Here is a 20,290-nt window from a genome sequence, read left to right as displayed (position 1 = left end):
GATCAGTTAGTAATTACCTTGACAGGTATAATAATTACAATGTAAGGTTTTTATTGATATCTCTGATTTTTCTACAAATATTTTATATATCATTTTAAATTTTATATTGAATAAATAAACCATGAGCTTCCTTCTTATAAAATCTAAAGAGTTCAAAATGCCACATGTTTTATCTGGATTCATTATCAATTGAGAATTTACTAGAGAACAACAATGGTTAATTGTTCTTAAAAATAGATTTATAATTATAATGTACAACCGAGCAAGAATAATAAAAGACTAAGAAATAAAATTAAAAATATTTAATTTTGCTAATCCGACCCAAAACTCATAGTTTAAATCCGCTTATAAAATAATTGCACTTCATACTTTTAGAAATGAAATTTTGTAAAAAAAAACAATATTTAAAGTATTAATAAAGAAATTAAATAAAAATTTATATCCAACACTTTAGCTATAATTTTTTTCAAATTTTTGAAGAATAATTTTTTTGTAATTATTGTCACAATTCTATTTTTAACCAAACAAGTCAATTATTGATATAGCAATGAACAAAAAAATTTTTAAAGATATTCCAAAAGCTTTTGGAAAAATGTCCCAGATCATACATAAAATTTTGTCATTAGTACTTGCGGCCATACAAAACAAATTACAAACAAATAGTTAGAATTCTTTATGAACATGTTCTTGAATTCTTTTAATTTACCATGGAAATATAAATTGCTGATTTTTATATCAACCATCAATTACAATCCGTACCATGTTGACTGAAAAAAGCGCGATAATGATGTGAAAACCAATTCAAACAAATAAGATTTATACCTAATTACTAAATGCACTTATTTATAAATATTCTATTATTCTTCTCTTATAAATTCTTTCAATCTCGACTTGTATAATGCTGTTTTACGATCTTCGAATGACATAAATATTTTGCTGCCCGAGAGACTTAGTTACGGCCATTGAAATGAAAATAGAAATTCTCATAATTAAAACCAACATCTGAGAAAGTTTATATTAGTTTTGTTGCACAAACTCTTAGCAATTCGAGTTCATGAAATATGGACATTACATGGGTTTAATGCAGGTAGCATTGATGGTAAACATCAGAAAAGAAATATGGTAGATTTTAGACTTTAAATATATTGAATTGATTTTGAAAATATGTCAAGTGAAATGAAAAAAAATCTGACTTACTTTCTATAGTACCATAGTAATAAAGTACCATCAGTAAATAAATTAAAATTCCAGAATAAATTGAAACCAATTCAAATTGGGCGCCCATATCATATTTTTTCTTCAAACAAAAATCGGATTTTTTCGACGTTTCCTCAAAAACTGCTGGATCGATTGAAAAAAAATATAAACTGAAGGTGCAAAATTGTTTGTCCACGTATTAAACAAAAATCTTTGACTGATTTAATTTTTTTTAAATGTTTGAAAGATATCAGTTGGGAATCATGCTGAGTAGTTCTTGGTAAAAATTGGTCAGACAATTTCTTCAGATTTAATTGATACCTTTTTTTGGATGAAATTTGGCATGTTGATAGAAGTCATGCTCTTAACAAACACCCTATAATATTATTGATCTACAAAATCTTAATCTTAGGAACTCTGAGAGTCATCGATTGGCAAGAAAAGAAAGTCCATCCTTAAAGAGTTATATTGCTGAATTAGAAACATTTACATCTAGTTTTCAATTTTATCATATATCCATTACACTCGTCCTCCCCTGATACATCTATACATACAATATATACGATTTTACTGCCCAACAAATGCCATATAATATTTTCAACCATATAGAAGAAAACCGAGCGTTTCAACTGGCGTAAATAAACAAGAATACTCCATATGGTAGTAACCATAACATGTCGTGCATGAAACATATTCCAATGGAATGCAGTTCAATATATCATAATATAGTTATAAACAATAATTAATTCGATTTCATAAACAATTAATCTGCATTAGTAATACATATTGCGGAACGATTATCGCACTCATATGCTAATCGGTATAAAATTAGTTGGTAAATAAAAAATATAAACAAGCACCTGTGATTAAACAATCATGGAGTTTAACTTAATAATAACCTTGTTGATAGTTCCAAACTAGATAAGAAATTGCGGTAGCTATTGAACAGCAATTTGTTTTATTAAGGAAAATATTAGGGAAGTCTGCCCAAGAAAGGTGTTGGTAAAAGACGATTGTTGATCTGCGGAGAAAGAAAGCCAAATTGAAAGTACCATTGCACCCAACTTCATATTTACAACTTAAAGAAAATTAGCAATCAGCAGATCTTAAAGTCTCATTGAAAAATTTATTATTTTTAAGAATGTGTTTCTCGGGATATGCCCAAGAGAACTTTTTTTCTGTAGTCTTGCATCTTCGGCCACTTGAGTAATTAATGTGTAATAAAAAGTCGAGGTACGGTCATACCCGATGAAAACAGTTCATTCATTCCATTCATCACATCGGTTTATTCTGAGAATTATGAAGAAGCTGTATGTACTCTAAAGATTCCCAAAATATATATTATAAAAATAAAAAAAATATTTTTTATGCTCCAACCATCTTATGTGAAGTACATATTATGAATTTCAAGAACAAACGATTTTGAAAAATCTTTCTGAACTTCAAAGAACTTTCTGCTTGGTTCACCAAAATAATAGCTTTTGGAAAAAAAAATTTTGTTTCTATTTTTTTTTTCAAAAAATTTTTTTTGCTCAGAATTATTTGCAAATGCGTTTAGACTGTGACTATACGGGAGCACTTTTTCAATTTCGTGTAAATTAGGCAACTATTTTTTTTTTTAAATTGAATTCGAAAAGAAATGACGATTGTTGTTAATGTTCTGGAGATAAATTGATTTATGATTTACATTTGATTTGCTCAGATATAACAAGATAGCAAAAATCATGAAAGTTACAGTATCTGTAATAATATATTTGAAAACCGTTTAAAATTTCTCGAATATTCCATTACGGTACGGAAAGTTCCAGCAATTTGCCTTAAGGCACGATGCCATACACCACTAGTTTTATTTTACAATTATATGTAAAAACGCATAAATTAATAAGACGCAAATATAAATAAAAACGTATTTAATACAAATAATACTTCACAATCAAATCAATTATATGAATCAAATAGAACTAGATGCAAATATTAGCAGTAATAATTTCGACCATCTCGCCACGAAGGTTGAATTATGACTGATTGTGGGGTACAATAAACTTTTCGTATTGCACCCTCTATGGTTCCGAACCCGAAACTATTCAATTAGATAACAATTTTTGAATTTTTGCATTTTAGTATCATCTGGTAACAATTCATAGTTTTGTCCTTTTCTGACCCCAATAAAAGAGGTTCGCAATAACAACTAAAATCATTCTGCATTTGAACCTCTTGGTGGATGGACACTACAGCCAGCGGTAAGTCTTTTAAAAAATATTTATGTATTATGTAATCATTTCGTGCATTCAGTTTCAAATATGTGTCATGAAACTTGTGTTTAGGTTGATTCGATTTGACTTGATTTTCTGTTGAATTATAATTATAAGAATGTAAATAAATTGAAGTAAAAATTCGTCTCTTTAATATTAAACGATTTGCGTTACATTTTCTAATCCAATATATTTGTGCTGAAGTGTCGCCTTAGTGTTTATTGTTGTGAAAATATTTAATTTTATCTATTTGAGTTAACATAAATAATTTAATGCAATCTTTAGATTATTAAATTTAAATATAATTAAATAATATTAAATTTTAATATAAATCTTATGTTTCAAATATTTACGATTGACCACATTTGTTTTGTTTCAGATTTCATACAGTGTTTTGCGCAGTGGCGGATTGCTTTAGGAATTTATTGTGCATGATTTTTTTTTATTCAATCACATTGACAATTTTTAATTATTTTTTATAATTATGTTAAATTATAATTTTGAGTTATTTGCGTCCACATTTTAATTTTTTTTTGTTCGTGCGAGGACTTATTCGTAATTTTAATATCGTTTGAAACGATTTCCGCGTTTAAATGTGTTCCTGTCGCCTACCCCCCACGGCAGGTTCTAGTAATTCGCGTTTCGTTAATAATTTTTTTTTTTCATTTGGTGTATGGGTCCTTGCGATGTTTTTCCCAGAAGCAACGCAACCCCATACACTTCAATTTATAATTAGTATTATTTGTACAATGTTTAATTTTTTTGAATTATTTTATTAGTAGCATGGATGTAAATAATTCGTTTAAAAATCTAAAAACTTTGTTAAATAAATTACTTGCTTTTATTTTGACTGATTTTTTGCTGCAATGCAATGAATGTGTTTTAATTAAATAATTTAAATTTTTTGTGATTGCACAATAAGTCTCCTAAACGGAGAAACGTTGAAAACGTACTGTTTGAAGTTAAAAAAAAAAAGGTAATGTATACAAAACCCTAAATTATGTAAAAAAATAACAAAATTGACATTTATTTTAGTGTAAATGGGCCTCGACTAAAGATACCAGGGGATTGAGTACTACAACGAACAGGAGAACATGTGTACCGATATGATGTACCAGAGCACTGGAATAAATACGAGTAGGCTACCACATAGTATTTATAAGTCATTGTCTATTTCATTTCTTTCAAGTCACTTTTCATTTCAGGGTTGCAGAATTAATTTCTCACCACGACGACAAGCACCAGGACTGCTAGGAGATTGTGGTGGATTAAAAAGGTTGAAGGTACCTTTTTGGGGTGCAATGACTGCTACTTGGTACATCTTAGCATTGCGTTTACCAATATACAGGGTTTACCTTGGCGCCCCAATCTGACTTTTAATAAAAACCGGTAATTATCTGTAGAGTGCGTAACTAACTACATGAATGAAACAGAATCTATACTTATTAACTTATTTAATGTTACCTAGTTGTGTTCGTCATAGGTGCCAAGATATGACTGTATTTTTGTAGTCATGTCTTAAGTCTAAATTCTGATATACTATTGTTTTGGTTGATGAAAAAGCTTGAAATTATAGATGTGTATGATACGGCGTGATGACAAAGGGGATCGCATACAATCGGAGAATTCTCACTTTTTCTGGATTGTGTGTTCTTCGCCCATGGAACAACACACGCACCACTATACACTAATTGTGTACTTCCGACTCGATTGACTACCTCAGAGGACTGATACTTAAAAAGTGATTGCGTCTTTGTAACGACAGCATGCAATGTTTCCAAAGGGTTGCACAACCTTTAGTGCAAACTACATCCGACGCCCGCCTATATGCTTCCTGTCGTATGTGGTCCAGAATCGCGATAAAGACTACATACATCATTTCCAAGGAGTTTCTAAACTCCTAAACTAAATCCCCACCTGCCTATAAGGCTCCTATCGTATGAGGTCCGGAGTCGCGATCGTTTTTTAGTATCAGTCCTCTCAGGTGGTCAATCCAATACGGAGGACACAAGTTAGTGCATTAGTGATGGTTGTGATGTTGTGCCAGGGAAAAAGAACACGATCTAGAAAAATTCGATCGAGTTTTCCGATTTTAAGCTTTCCCCTGCGTAATTACGCCGTTCTATACATTTTTAATCATTTCTAGCTTTATCATTACCCCATCGTTAGTACATTCGAATTTAGGCTTAATGCATCACTATACATAAGTGCGGTCAACGTCTCGGATCTGTACACATAACTCGGTAACAATCAATAAGTTGGTAAGTAGATTCTGTTTTAATTGTATAGTTAGTTAAAATCTCTACTGGTAACTGCAGGTTTTGTTGAGTCGAATTAGGGCGCTAAGGTAAACCCTTCATATTGGGGAGTGAGATGCTAAACATACCAAATAGCAATCTTTACACTCTAACAAGAGTACCCTTAACCCTTTCAGTTCACCTGAATATGGATACCTACAGGTTTTCTCGTATTCATAAGTTAATATTAAGTAGTTAGACCTTAATTAGATATAAGTATAAAATATTTTTATTTTTGTTACCGGGGCCCCGTTTGTATGTTCGTCCCTATTTTTAGGGGCACTTGTGCTTTTTTTATCTCATTTCAGATATCTTTCCAAGAAAATTGCTTACCAAGCATACTACCAAAAAACCTCTACCGAATCGAAGATATGTGCAAGTGAGTACCAAGAACTACTTCCACAACCCATAGGAGGAAATTGGTCAGACCAATTGATGTACCAAGACACTAAAATTATTGGCATACTGCTGTCTTTTCGCACCACAAAGCACCAGGACTTCTAAATAACTGCCAGGAGGATACGCTAATTTAAAGGTTTTTATCCTATTATTGTTAATTTGACCTTATTATTAGTTATGACCATATATTCTTTTATATATACGGGACGTTTATAAAATTTATTTGTTTTTCCCGTTTATTTGTTTGTCCCTATTTTTAGGGTCATTTCTGTTTTTTTTTCATTTCAGATATCTTTCAAAGAAAACATTTTATTGTATGTCTATATGTTTTACCAAGAGATACACGAACCACCAAGAGACCACTACCGAATTAAAGGATATGTGCAAGTGGGTACCAACAATTACTTCTGCAACCCATACGAATAAATGTAATGAAATTCTATGTTTACCTCTTTTTAGGTCTTGCACGAGATTTGGCAGAAAATATCAACTCAAAACCAACTAGCACCGCTTCTACCTGAACTACCGCCTACAACTGAATTGGATGATATGACATAAGCGAAAGGAATTATTAACTGTGAGATAAAACTTTCTATTATTATAGTATTATTTAGTTAATATCAGGTTAGGGGACGTTTTGACATTAAAATCTTCGGTCGTACCTTTTTTGGGGTTGTTCGCGTACTTTTATTCAGAGCTCAAAAGGGTGGCGTCATGAAAGAACCTCTCTTATATTTTTCGCGCTCTTTTTTACATTAATTAATTAATTATCATTTGTCCTTAAACTTCATAGGCTGGGAACCTATGAAGTTTTTTTCCAAGTGTTTACATGGTGGATCTGGGGGGTACATCATGTAAATGCTCTTTTTTTATAAATTTACAATCACCGCTAAAATACTAAAGTACAGATTTTATATTGATTTTTTTCTTAACCACAAGAGGTTCTTTCATTTTTAAAAACCGAAATTTTTGGGTACATTAGGTCATTTCGCGGGGATTGTTCTTTTCGCGATATCAGTTAGGTATAATTAGTTTGTAAGTTAGTTTAAGTGGATTAGGGCTGCACAAATCGATACTTAGTAGTATTTACACTATATCCATTTCCATCTGAAATGTTAGAAACGTAAATATGAATAGAAGTATCTATTTCTGTGGCGACACCACATTAAAAAAAACGCGCCTGGCAACTCTACCCCATGGGTGGTGAGGAAAAGAGTTGCATCCTAATTAAGTACATATAATTATCAAAATTAAAATAATTAAATAATTATGTTAATTAATAAACATAAATGTGTCAATATATGTGTCAAAATATCTTAAAATAAAATTTTTGCAAAATAATCTTTGCTTTTTAATATGTGGTTAATGTTATTTTTAAATTTTTTTCAGAACTTCATAAAAAATTATTAGATGCTTTCAGAAAGAATATTGTCAATAATTATTAATTTTGAATTAGTTGAATAAATACTATAAATACTACAATGCGAAGAGTTATATGATCTTGATAAAATATATTTTATCTCTTCGCATTGTAGTATGTATATAGTATTTTTTCAACCTCTAATTCAAAATCAATAACTATTATTCTTTTTAAAAGCATATAATAATTCTTTAGTATATGTGAGATATAAAACTTTAATCAGAATTGAAAATAAAATTTGAATTATTTTCGGTATACACAAAAAAAAATTTTTGAAAAAAAAAATTGTTAATAAGTAGAAAGTTCTTTGAATCATTCAAATCGGACGCTTAGTTCTCTCAAAAACTGCCATTTTTTGCACATTTAGCTGGGTATCTCCGTAACGGCTGGACTTGCCTTTGCCAAAAGCTAATTACCACTTCTCCCCATCATTACAAATCGAATGTTTTTTAGATCATTCAAATTGGATGCTCCGTTCTCTCAAAAACTCGATTTCTATTTTCTGCACTCTTTGCTCCGTAACTCCGAAATTACTATTTAAAATTACTATAACTTACCCAACGCAAAGTTAAAAATTATATCTAAATAATTTAAAACAAATTGTTTAATTAAAAAAGTAAAATTTTGTTTATTAAAAAGGGCGCCTGAACGGATAGGGCCTAGGGCGGCAGAAAGCTTAATCCGCCACTGGTTATACGCAGTAAGAATTTTCAAAAAAAATATTTTTTTTTAATTTAACCGTTTATAGAAATATACGAGAACAAGAACAAAACCAGATTTAAACATTTTTATTCAAAAAATAAAAAAAAATAAAAAATAATTTTAAGATACGATTTTTTTTTTGAAAGAGAGAATGACCTACAATTAAATCGAAGGAAAGCAAAAGTACGATTAAACATTTGGGGTCAAATATGATTTGCGAAATGAAGTGAATTTTTATAAACACCTAAATGACACCAAATTCAAGAGTATACACAGATGTAAGCAAAAAAGGCTGCTTATTTATTTGGGGTCAAAATTGACTCGTAAAACATGAAAATAATAAATCTTTGAAGACAACACAAATTTCATTATAAGTTGGAGCTGGTCGTAGAAGCGTGAAAAAGAAACCACTGGTTAAAGATTCGATATCCACTTGGACAAGTTTTGCATCAAGCAGTGGTGATATCAGATTTTTATTTGAGATTGAAGATCTAAAATGTGAAAGCAAGTGAACATAGCTTTTCAGGTCATTGCCGCAAAAATATCTTAAGTTCCAAATTACTAATTGTTACAAATTTATCGCAAATAGAAAGGACATTAATTGCAGTTAATGTCCTTTCTATTTGTTGTTCCATGTGTTGTCTATGTGTTGCTCTCTAATAACAGAGAGATTTTACTGCAAGAAGTAAATATATGTTTTGTTTCTATTTATCATGTTTTAAGAAACGCTTGTATACACTACACATAGGGGCCAAAAGAATGCATTTTGTAAGGCTACTTGTGTGTTTCAATTTATTCCATCTGCATTCATGTTCAATTGATATCGTGAAGCTCAAAGGAGCATTAATTTCCGACAGAGACCTAATATTGATAACTGCAGCAGCTGAGATGGTAAAAAAATTATCATATCCGGTAGTTAGATGACACAGAAGTTAAAAAAAACTACGGTTGAGAATAATATAGTTTCTGCTCCATTCTGGTACAGCTTGATATCAGGCAATAGTAATATCAGTTTTCACTTGAGAACATAGCTCTAAATAGCAAAAATAGCACCTATACGCTAGGATGACAGCTACAGCTCAACAGCTGATAGATCTGAATACTGTCCAAATAAAAAAAAATGTTTAGGAAAATTGGTAGCTATCAAACTTTGTATGGCTTGTACTGAAGAGTTATCTAAATATGTTATTTCTTCTATAGAAACCCCAACCAAAAGTAACTGAACACTTGACATATTTGATAATATACATTGATAATTTTCCATAATCAACTTCCAGAATGAGGAATGCAGTATGTCATGTAGATTTAAAAATATCTACTCCATTTTCAAGGGTACAAGAGAACAATAATTGGTCTGTTCTGTATAAATTCTTTATAAATCTGTTGATCTAGTACATATTTCATTAATAGGATTGGATGAATAAATGACATTGATTCTCAACTTCTCTCAATCAATCAGCAGAGAATCGCAATTTTTAAATTCCGAGCACGAAGGTTTTTCTGCATTCCTTTGGAACGAAAACATACTTTGATTGGAATTATGAATTATGCATATTTGACCTACCAATAATAAAATCTATTTATTCATAACATATAAGGACCACATATTATCTTATTAACATATTTGCAAATTGCAAATTTTTAATGAAGATGGTAAATGTCGTAGGGCCAACTCACAATGTGGTAATGATTTTCAAAATTTTCTCAAACTTGGAAGATTGGGTAGAAGACTATGTTAATTATTATTAGTATTTCAGTAATATTTCAAAACACTACGCTCATGACCTTGCATCAACATCCATATCCAACATCTATATCAACATTTGCATAAAAAAAATCCATTAGTTGTCCAACAAAGGAAACCTTCGCGCAATTCTAAATTCTAATATGCAGATATGTAAGGAATGTGAATTTTAATAAATCTAGATTAATATTCATCAAACATTCCACAAGGATAGTGCATTTAGTCTATTTATAATCTATGCCCTCATAGATAAGGACCTCTGATAGTAACAGCACTTTTTAAAGATAACTGGAAATACTTGTTAGTCCTTCCGGCGATAATAGTAATGAATGAATGAAATTCTATTTCTGGTACCAAACTGGTAAAAAACAATTATGTAAACAGATTTTATGTGACCGACATATTTCATTCAAAAAATATTTTTCTCGAAGTACATGCTTCTATTAAAATATTTTGTTTATTCTTGTTGTATCAAAAATATTTCGAAATTATCAGAAGAAAATAATTAATTGGCCAGGACAACATTGTAATTATTATGATTGTTATTGGCCTTTCATCACAAGCTAGCCACGTACAATAAATATGAACAATCAATGCAGTTGCATAATGCATTTGCAGTCTTTCCAAATCACAAAAGATATAATTGGATTTCAAATGTAAAAAAATGTATTAACTAAAAACCTCAAAAATGATCATACTAAACAATAATATACAAGCAAAATGATTTTAGAAAATATATTTTGTGGTAAAAATAATTTTACCTTGATGGAAATCCATAGTTGCCTCCAATCACAACACTATATATAAATTATACACTTGCGCAATAGTAAACTCCACAAGGATTTTACCCGAAATTAAATACCTGAATGAGATACCAAATATTTTATTTCTCAAGAGTGCCATTTGAATTTAAACTGAAGATTTATGTTTAAATCCTGTAGATGTCACAAACCAACGAATGACAAATATTAAGAACTATAATTTCTTCCTGATGTCTCTTTTATTGTTAACCTGTGATGGTTACGAACGTGGTCCAGCACAAACTGGTCTTTGCTCAATCCCAATTTTGGCCAGCTCGATATCAAGCTGATATCAAATTTCCAATTGATGTTATTAGATTTCATAAACATGAAAAAGAAAAGTGGATGACCACTGGGTTGGAAAAAAACTAAGATGTGTGAAAGCAAATAAAGCTCATAGAATAAGTAGTTCTAATCGCTGGTAAAAAATATCTTCCTGTTTTCTTAGAATTTCTTCGCAATCAAAACAAATCTATCAAAACAGCTCGTAAATGGCTGCATTATCCATGATTGTCTATTTTCGAAATTCATGAGATTACAAAGAGTCCGGAAGCGTTTAGTAATGTAGTGATAACAGTATAATTTAACCTTGAAGTTCTTTAGGTTATTGTGAAGATATTTTAAAATGATAATGACCTTTTGGTCGATTTTGTTCGTTAAATTGGAGCTTCCTGTACTCTCACTATTGTCCAAATAATTCGATTTATTCAAAAAGCATTCCTTCGTAATGCAGCTCTCACGCAAAAGGATAAAACCAATATTTCAAAAGATGTTTAATTTTTAAGAGCTTGAAGGAGAAGTTCATGTTGCTTATTCGTTAATTTTATATTGTCTAAATCAAAATTAGGAAAAGGTAAGAGGCGTTAGGTTTACTCTAAGATCGCCCTACCCTTTTCCTTATAACAAATGAGGGCAAAATTTCTCTTCCACGTTTTTGATAAAAATCCTGAACCGATTTTTGATTTTTTTTTTGAATCAGTTGGGAATAGTGCTGGTTAGTTTATGGTAAAGATCGGTCGGGTTGTTTCTTCGTAATTAATTGTGGAAAATATTGAAACGGGTTTCTGGAATCGACCAATATGCTAAAATATTATAGGCCTACGAAAAGTGGTTTATTTATAAAAATCATTAAAGGTTGGAATAATGGGCAGACCACTTAGGACAGAGTGCATATTTCTTGGCTTTTGTTTTTTCAATGAAGTGTTAATGTAGGTAAACACTTCAAAATTAAAAGAATGAACAATTCATTTTGTAAACCATCAGATAAATTCAGAGGTAGAAGTATCGTTGATGGTCTTTTGCCTTCGTTTTAAAGTTTTTTATTGAAATTTGAAATAGTTTGGAATCTAAAGTAAAATCATAATGATTGATATTTTTGCTTTAGAACAGTTAAATATCCGTAAGGCAGAGAAAAAAATGTGATTTTGATAAAAGATTCAGCCTGAAACATTCAGGTATGCCATTTTATAAAAGAATAGGTTTTCAATTAAAATACAAAAACTGTGCCATGGTTTATAAATCTATCTAACGCTAGAAGCAATATTGGTATGTGCCACTCATTATTATCATTCACTTATTATATTTGCTAGATGTATACTAAAAAATAAAAATATGCTCCTAACTAATATATATTGCTACAATGAACTAATTTATTAGCAACGCCTACAAAACAGTTTACAATTTCACTTGCCAGAGATGAAAAACATATTCCTAGGCGAAATATTAGAAAAGACGTAGCATTTTTCAATATTGGGTTTTGTTGCATAGCATTAAGGCAATTAAAGCAGAAATGAATAAAAAAAAATGAAATTGTTGTAAAAGAAATGAAATTATATTCTCATAAACTGCAAAATCTATTTCATTCAAAAATAAAAGAGCAATTTTTCTGGATAAGTTGCACATTAACAAATTGCACGAGTCTCCCAAATTTTGAGAATATAAATTCTTATTTCAAGTTTTGGTATTTGCTCATGAAATTCTATGTAATAAAGTAAAATGATCAAATAATTATTTCAAAAAAAAAAAAAAAAAAATTATCAACATAGTATTAAAGTGAACAGATAAGAGTTCAAATGAAGTGAAAAAACAACTAAAATCTCCTGATGTATTAGAATATAAATTATATTCTCATAAATACAAATATAAATGCATAGAAACATATAAGAATCTTTAGATACACTAAATTTTCCAATATCATAATGGAATAAAACAAAATAAAATGCTCTCAATTTGAGGGCAAGTTATTAAAACCAATCTGATTGAAAATGTTTAAAAATATAAAGAATTCTCATTAGAACATAATCAACGAACTGTATAATTTGATATCTACAAAATATATACAGCATTCATAATTTCAAGGAAAGTAAAGATTTTTGAAAAGATGGAAATTGAAGAAAAAGGTATCATAAAATAAATTTAAAGTAATTTTTTTAAGTTAAATTTCAATTTGAGGAAGCATACTCATTACTATGATTTGTTAAAATTTTATAATATCACCTTTTAAAGAAATTCAATATACAAGCATAGAATTTTCTTAAACTAACTAGCTTTGCTACAAAAAGGTGTATATATACTTTTATTGATAAGAAAGTATTATAATATGTGCTATGCAATTTAATTCAATTGCTATAATAAAAATTCTGATAACCAAGTCATTCATTTTTATAGTTATTTAGTAATAATGGTTATCGCAACAAACAACACCTAAATTTCATTGAGTTGAGAAATTATTAATAGCTACGGTTGTGCAGATAAAATTACACATAAGATACAGAAGATACAGACAAATTCAACATGCTATTTCATAAAATAACAAGAGCCAGTATCTATAAAATAGTAAATAAGACAACTTCTTAACATCTATTTGATATTTGTAATAATTTGTAATTTTAAGCAGTGCGCAAAATGATGTGAACTCCAGAATCTGTGTCAACTGTTTGTGACATTTCTCCTACTTTCAAAGCAAAAGCAGCTTCTTCAAATGGCTTCTGCATTGTTCCTCTCTGGAACGGACCTAGATCACCACCTCTTTTAGCTGAAGAGCAATCTGAATATTTCTGTGCCAAATCCACAAATGTTGATTTTCCAGTTTCAATCTCCTCACGATATGCTACAATTGAGTTTGAGTATAATAATCATCACTAACTACTGCAAAAGTTATGAAACTCAAAAAATGTTTCTTGTTTACTTTCCACACTTTTGGTAAAATACAACACCAACAGAAAAATGCATACACTTGAAATTTAGATCAAAAACTCAGTAACAAAAAAGACTAGCATAAGGCCATGAATAAAATACGACACCCACAAAAAATACACTTCAAGTTTAGATCAAAACAAAACAAAACTCAGCAACAACAACAAAAAAATACTAGCGTTATGTCCGTTAAACTATGTGAACTCTCTAAAATTTAATATGTGTTTCTGTAGAAAATTAAATCTCAGGAACCAACTATTAACTTGCAATCGAGGTGCATAAATACACTTTAAAGGAAAAGACAGCCCTCAATAAAATGTGTTTTCAAGCTGAGTTACAAATTTGCCAATGAAACAATAAAACAATTTTAAATTTGTAGTCCCTATGACACATCGTCCATTAATATTTAGTAATGAAATAATAATAAATATATTACTTACGTGGTAATTTATATAGATATAAGAAAGCAGTTTTATAAATCATATTCAATAGTTGTAGATTACCACTTACATAACCTCAGCGTGGTGATACTTTCAATAATTTATCAACATAAATATTAAATTTAAAATGAGAACTTACATGCAAGCAATTCCAAAGCTTCCTCTTTTGTTCTTGTGATATGGCCTTCCCTCCAAGAACTTGGTCTCCTTGAGTTTTTATGTTTAACAAGTAAATGTGAGCATTGTACAGTTTCAGGCCCATCTTGCGGCCCGGCTTCTGCAGGCTTTTCTGGTACATCCCATTGAGATTCTTTTGTATAAATATTCAGGTAATAATGCTGACCTAAATAAAAAGAAGGCATTAATAATCTTGAAGAAATATAAGGCAATACTACTGCAGTAATATTTTAGTAGGAATCTAATTTTTATATGACAAAAGTAAATAATCTAGATCAAAGTGTTGATGAAAATCTCAAATCCACGCCTAAAAAAATGTAAGGAATCGATTTGTATGCATTAATAGATTTTTCTACGCCCAAAATGAACTATGATTTATTTATTGTCATAAAATAGCATTGAAGGTACACTATGTTACAAAATAAACATTGTCTCATTATGTAAAGTATTTGCAAAATGCACAAGCACATTGTATGAAGATTGTTTATAAATATAAATTATTAATAACGCTTACCAGTCGATCGACTAAGACGTTTTTCCCATCCTGCTGGCAATTGCACCTCTTTTTCTTCGTCGCCCATTTTAAGAACTATAAACTTAACTTAAATTCAAACAACAAGCCTAAATCCCGCGATATTTGTACAGAACTGAGCGTAAGACAAAATGCTGTCAACAACTATCGAATTAAGCCATAGAGTGACCGGAGATAGGACACTCTACGGCTAAAGTAAAAATGTGACGTATCGCAGAGACTGAACAAGTGGTACCAACCTAAGATAATGACAGCTAGTTCTAGAACTTTATTCGTTCGTTTTTTATAATTTTTATTAACAGTATTATAATTAACATAATTTATAACTGAAATTATTTACTATATTTCTGAATATAGTAGTGAATTCTACTATTTTCTTACTGCAGAAAATATCTATTTTGATATGTATTCAATTGCAATTTATATATCTAAATTTAATATATTAAATGTGGTATAATCAAAATAATAACAAATCTGATTAATTTTTACTTGCAAACCACAAAAGTGTAATCGAAATGGACTTTTTCTCATAAGTTTATGAAGTGATTTGATATAGTAAATGCACATTGTTTAAATCATAAATAAATGTGGAAGAAATTTTGTGGTAATAATAAGCAAATTTCAATCAGCTTAACCCAAATATTTTTTATTATCTACCAGGAGTCATGTTTCTAACCAATAGTTTACACATTTTTTGACATAAGTCAAATAATATGATTTATTAAAGTATTAAAAAAATATAATTTATTGCTTTTACTTTGATTTATTTATTGCAATGCTTTCATGTCATGTTATTCCTTCAATTATTAATATTATATGTTTAAATTTCCATGGGCTTACTATAAAGTAAGAAACATTTCAATTTGTTTTATACTGTAGAAGTTTATATTTACTTAACTTTTCAAGTAATGCTAAATCGTTTGAGACCAAATTTGGTAAAAGTATGTATGTGTGTATGTGACCAGATTTTTTATCTTTCATAAACGGATTCTCAAAAATGTCTTCACTGACTTCAAAAGTTACGGTCCAGTCATTACGGAGATACAGAGCAAAGAGTGCAGAAAATACAAATCGAGTTTTTGAGAGAATGGAGCTTATTTATCTATGGGAGTACGACTTGAATGATCTAAAATACATTCTATTTGTAATGATTGGGAAAAGAGGTGATTAGTTTTTAGCAAAGGCAGGTCCAGCCATTTCAAAGATACAGAGCTAAATGTGCAAAATAATTGGTTTTTCTATAGTAATGTTTTGGTGGTGATACATAATTAGCAAGCACGGGTTTTGCCATTTCAGAATCCCAGTTAGCTTTTAAAAGTGTATCTTGCAGTGTCATTGTATCAATTTCTTTTTAGAAATTAAAAGAATTTTATTGTTTGAGAAGCATCAAATGCATAGCTGCAATTTTTGCATATGAATTCATATAACTAGTTTTATTTTAGAAAATTTAACTCCTATTTACCACACAGATGTCGGCAGTTTGAGGTAGAGTTTTGTTACAAATTTAAAAAACGGACAGTAAATTCATTTTATACCAGTGTACAAATGAACAGTGTGATCCTGTTACTGGCTAGCTCAATGTGTTAATCCTGGTCACACATACTTTTCTGAGGATTTTGGATTTCATGTGAGTTTTACTTTTATTATTATTACTGGATTTGTAAGCTAATGCATAGACGCTTAGGGGATTCGATGAGAGTGCATATGGGTTTGCAGTCAAGCGCTTAACCACTTGGTTACATAACCGGTGTTTAAAGGCAGGATTATTCAATTTTGTTTTAAAGGTAACCGCTAAGCTTTAAGTTGTACTGCTAAATTTAGTTCTGATAAAACACATTTTTTGGGAAGTTGACAATTTCGTGATTATCTTAAGCAAGTAATAAAATTTCAAAGATATATGTATGGTTTATTTTGCTAATTTTTCGCCATTTTAATTTTTTTCAAATTTTCAAAGATATATCTATGGTTTATTTTCATGGTTTACTGTTTACCTTTTTTTTAATATAATCAGGAACTCATTGGGCAAAGTCTTTTTAATGAAAGGACAAAATTATCACAAGTGATGAGCTTTCAGGGTTGATGTATCGCTGCAAAACAACGAAATTTTGTCAAAAAATGGATTTGTTTTCGCGATTTTTGTAATGTTTTGACTGATTTTAATAGATTTTGGGACGCTGATTTCGAAAATGCTATCCGTTTTTAAATAAATTCACATACTTCTGCGAAAAATTGAAATCTTCGATTCCGTCGTCGAATTTTTATCAAAAAAATCGAGATTGTTTCGCAATTTTTAGAACGTTCTAACTGGTTCCGATAAATTTTAGGGCGTTAATTTCGAAAATGCTGTCCGTTTTTAGATAAATTCCGATACATGAGTAGAATCTCGAAATCTTTGGTTGCGACATCGAAATTTTACTTATGAAATTAATATTTTTTTCAATAACATTTTCAAAATGTTTTGATTGATTCTGATAGATTTCGAGGCGTTGATTTCGAATATGAAATCAGTTTTTGGAAAAATTCACTCCTTCTGCCCCTACGACCAACTTTTTTCGCGATTTTCTAAATGTTTTGATTGATTTTATCAGATTTTGGGACCCTGTCTTCAAAATGCTATCCGTTTTTAGATTTAGTTTAGAAATCAAAATCTTTGGTTGTAAAATCAAGTTTTTTTTCGCAATTTTTTGAATGCTTTAACTGATTTGTATATATTTTGGGGCGTTGAGTTTAAAAATGCTATTTGTTTTTGGATAAATGCACATACCTCTGCGCAAACTCGGAGTTGCATTTATTATATTCAAATGAAGTGAAATGTGTTTAAAAAAGTATTAAAAACCGGTGTTATCTTTGAATATTTCATATAAATAAAACGGCAAAAACTTTGTTAAAAAATCCGTGGATAGATATAGTCCATGATTTGAACTTGATATTTATTCAAATTGAGTAAAATGAGTTTTAAAAAAAGCATGAAAGAATGCCTTACAAGGAAACATAAATCCTGGGTCTCCCCTATAATAGATGAAAAATATAATCAACAAACTAATTGGGCAAAGTCTTTTTGATGAGAAGGACGAAATTATCCTGTTTGATGAGCTTTCAGGGCGTGTACCACTGCAAAACAACGAAATCTTTGGTTGCAACATGGTAATTTTAGCAAAAAAAAATGGATTTGTTTTCGCAATTTTCGAAATGTTTTGACTGATTTTAAAAGATTTTGAGACGCTGATTTTAAAAATATTATCCGTTTTTGGATAAATCCACATACACTGCGAAAAATCGAAATCTTTGGTTGCAAAATCAAAATTTTACTAATGAAATGAACATTTTTTTTCGCGATTTTTCAAATGTTTTGATCTGTTCTGATAGTTTTCGAGTCGCTGATTCCGAATATGAAATCAGTTTTTGAAAAACTTGAAGTTTGAAAAATTGCCAACTTTGAAGCTGAAGACGATGATAAATTTGTATTTTTATTGGTATAAAGATTACTAAAATTACTAAAATTACTTACTAAAAACTTACTAAAATTTAGTGCAAACTAGTATATATATTTGGATACTAAAATTTCGTATAATTTTTAACTGAAACGCGAATTTGTGTCTGTGTACATTTTATCAAACAACTTGAAAATTTTGTTCTAGGCATTTCAATTTATCCATATTATTAAAAAATAGATAAAATTTAGATTTATAATTACTAAATCATATTGCAAACATAGAATTCATGCTTTTTTTTAAACACATTCTACTCAATTTGAAAATGATACCAAATTATTCGATCATAATAAATGATGTATTCTACAAATTCATTTCAAGTTGAATCCATGGACTATCTATGCATTTTCTAAGCTTTGGAAATGATCCTATTTTAGATGCATATCCTTAGAATAAATTTTGATTCTTATTACAGGTGCCTATGACTTATAAGAATGCCTTAAAAGGAACCTTACAACCACTAATTGGACAAAGTCTTTTTGATAGAAAGGACAAAATTATCCTGTTTGATGAGCTTTCAGAACGTGTATCATCAACCAAACAACGAAAACTTTGTGTGCAACATCGTAATTTTAGCAAAAAAATAGATTTGTTTTCGCAATTTTCGAAATGTTTTGACTGATTCCAAAAGATTTTAGGACGCTGATTTCAAAAATGCTATCCGTTTTTGGATAAACCCACATACACCCCGCAAAAAATCGAAATCTTTGGTTGCAAAATCGATTTTTTTTAAAAAAAATCGTTTTTTTTTCGCGATTTTCCAAATGTTTTGATTGATTTTGGGACGCTGATTTTGAAAATATTTTCCGTTTTTGGATAAACCCACATACACCCCCTGAAAAATCGAAATCTTTGGTTGCAAAATCAAAATTTTACTAATGAAATGAAAATTTTTTTTCGCGATTTTCAAAATGTTTTGACCGACTCTGATAGTTTTCGAGGCGCTGATACCGAATATGAAATCAGTTTTTGGAAAAAAAATTCTTCTGCATTTGTTACCAATTTGAAGTTTGAAAAATGGCCAACTTTGAAGCTGATTTTAACTATGAAGACGACGATAAATTTGTAATTTTTTTGGTTTGGTATAAAGATTGTACTTTAGTCTACACAATGCATTCATTAAAATTATCAATTTCATTCATTAAGGGCCTTAAAATTGCATTTGAAAGTCATGATTTTGACCAATTTTGGCTGCCCCTGATAGACCGGTTTTCCATCGAAAAAAAAGGATTTTTAAATTACACCAAAGTAGGTTTGGTTTACTGCTAACCAGGCGTGAATATGAATTTATTAAAAATTATCCTCCTCCTATTATTTCTTATCTTTATATATATATATTTATATATATATATATATATATATATATATATATACACATTTATATTTATATATATGCACATGTATATTATGTCAATTTTTGTAATACTGGCAGCACTCAATAAATTTAATTATTTATCTATATATCTTATTTATTTACACAGTTAGAAAAATTATTGAATTTAATTTTTTTTCAGATAAATGGGTTCGATCTAGCGAACCTCGAATTATTATTCTGTCCTAAACCGACCGTATCTTTACGACCTCGGCCATTCGCACAATTGGCACACAACTTTTTTAGGAAGCTTATATCTTTCATTATCAAAA

General features: G+C 29.7%; 1 protein-coding gene and 1 long non-coding RNA gene across 2 annotated transcripts; one reads left to right on the top strand and one right to left on the bottom strand.

Annotated features, from left to right (window-relative positions):
• The first annotated feature begins 6,233 nt into the window (after positions 1 to 6,233).
• Positions 6,234 to 6,676, top strand: LOC113382704. Its single transcript, XR_003367682.1, has 3 exons — positions 6,234 to 6,281; positions 6,434 to 6,532; positions 6,605 to 6,676. It is a non-coding gene; the product is annotated as an uncharacterized LOC113382704 (long non-coding RNA).
• A 6,864-nt stretch (positions 6,677 to 13,540) lies between these two features.
• On the bottom strand, positions 13,541 to 15,330 carry LOC113382993 (putative peptidyl-prolyl cis-trans isomerase dodo). Its single transcript, XM_026621251.1, has 3 exons — positions 15,138 to 15,330; positions 14,586 to 14,789; positions 13,541 to 13,920 (listed from the first exon to the last, which is right to left on the bottom strand). The coding sequence occupies exons 1-3, from the start codon at positions 15,202 to 15,204 to the stop codon at positions 13,700 to 13,702; spliced, it is 492 nt and encodes a 163-aa protein (XP_026477036.1). The 5' UTR covers positions 15,205 to 15,330; the 3' UTR covers positions 13,541 to 13,699.
• Positions 15,331 to 20,290: the final 4,960 nt, after the last annotated feature.

This window comes from Ctenocephalides felis, unplaced genomic scaffold, assembly GCF_003426905.1.
Source record: "Ctenocephalides felis isolate EL2017-DRISC unplaced genomic scaffold, ASM342690v1 CF-g0.4_SCAFFOLD_03570, whole genome shotgun sequence".
NCBI classification, from domain to species: domain Eukaryota; kingdom Metazoa; phylum Arthropoda; class Insecta; order Siphonaptera; family Pulicidae; genus Ctenocephalides; species Ctenocephalides felis.
The sequence above is the reverse complement of the archived record's forward strand: the minus strand, read 5'-3'. Positions and strand labels throughout refer to the sequence as shown.

Coding starts and splice junctions, on each gene's coding strand:
- LOC113382993 (XM_026621251.1), bottom strand. CDS start 15,204: ATGGGCGACGAAGAAAAAGAGGTGCAATTGCCAGCAGGATGGGAAAAA. Junction 14,790..15,137: donor ACGTCTTAGTCGATCGACTG/GTAAGCGTTATT, acceptor CTTTTTATTTAG/GTCAGCATTATTACCTGAAT. Junction 13,921..14,585: donor AGCTTTGGAATTGCTTGCAT/GTAAGTTCTCAT, acceptor ACTCAATTGTAG/CATATCGTGAGGAGATTGAA.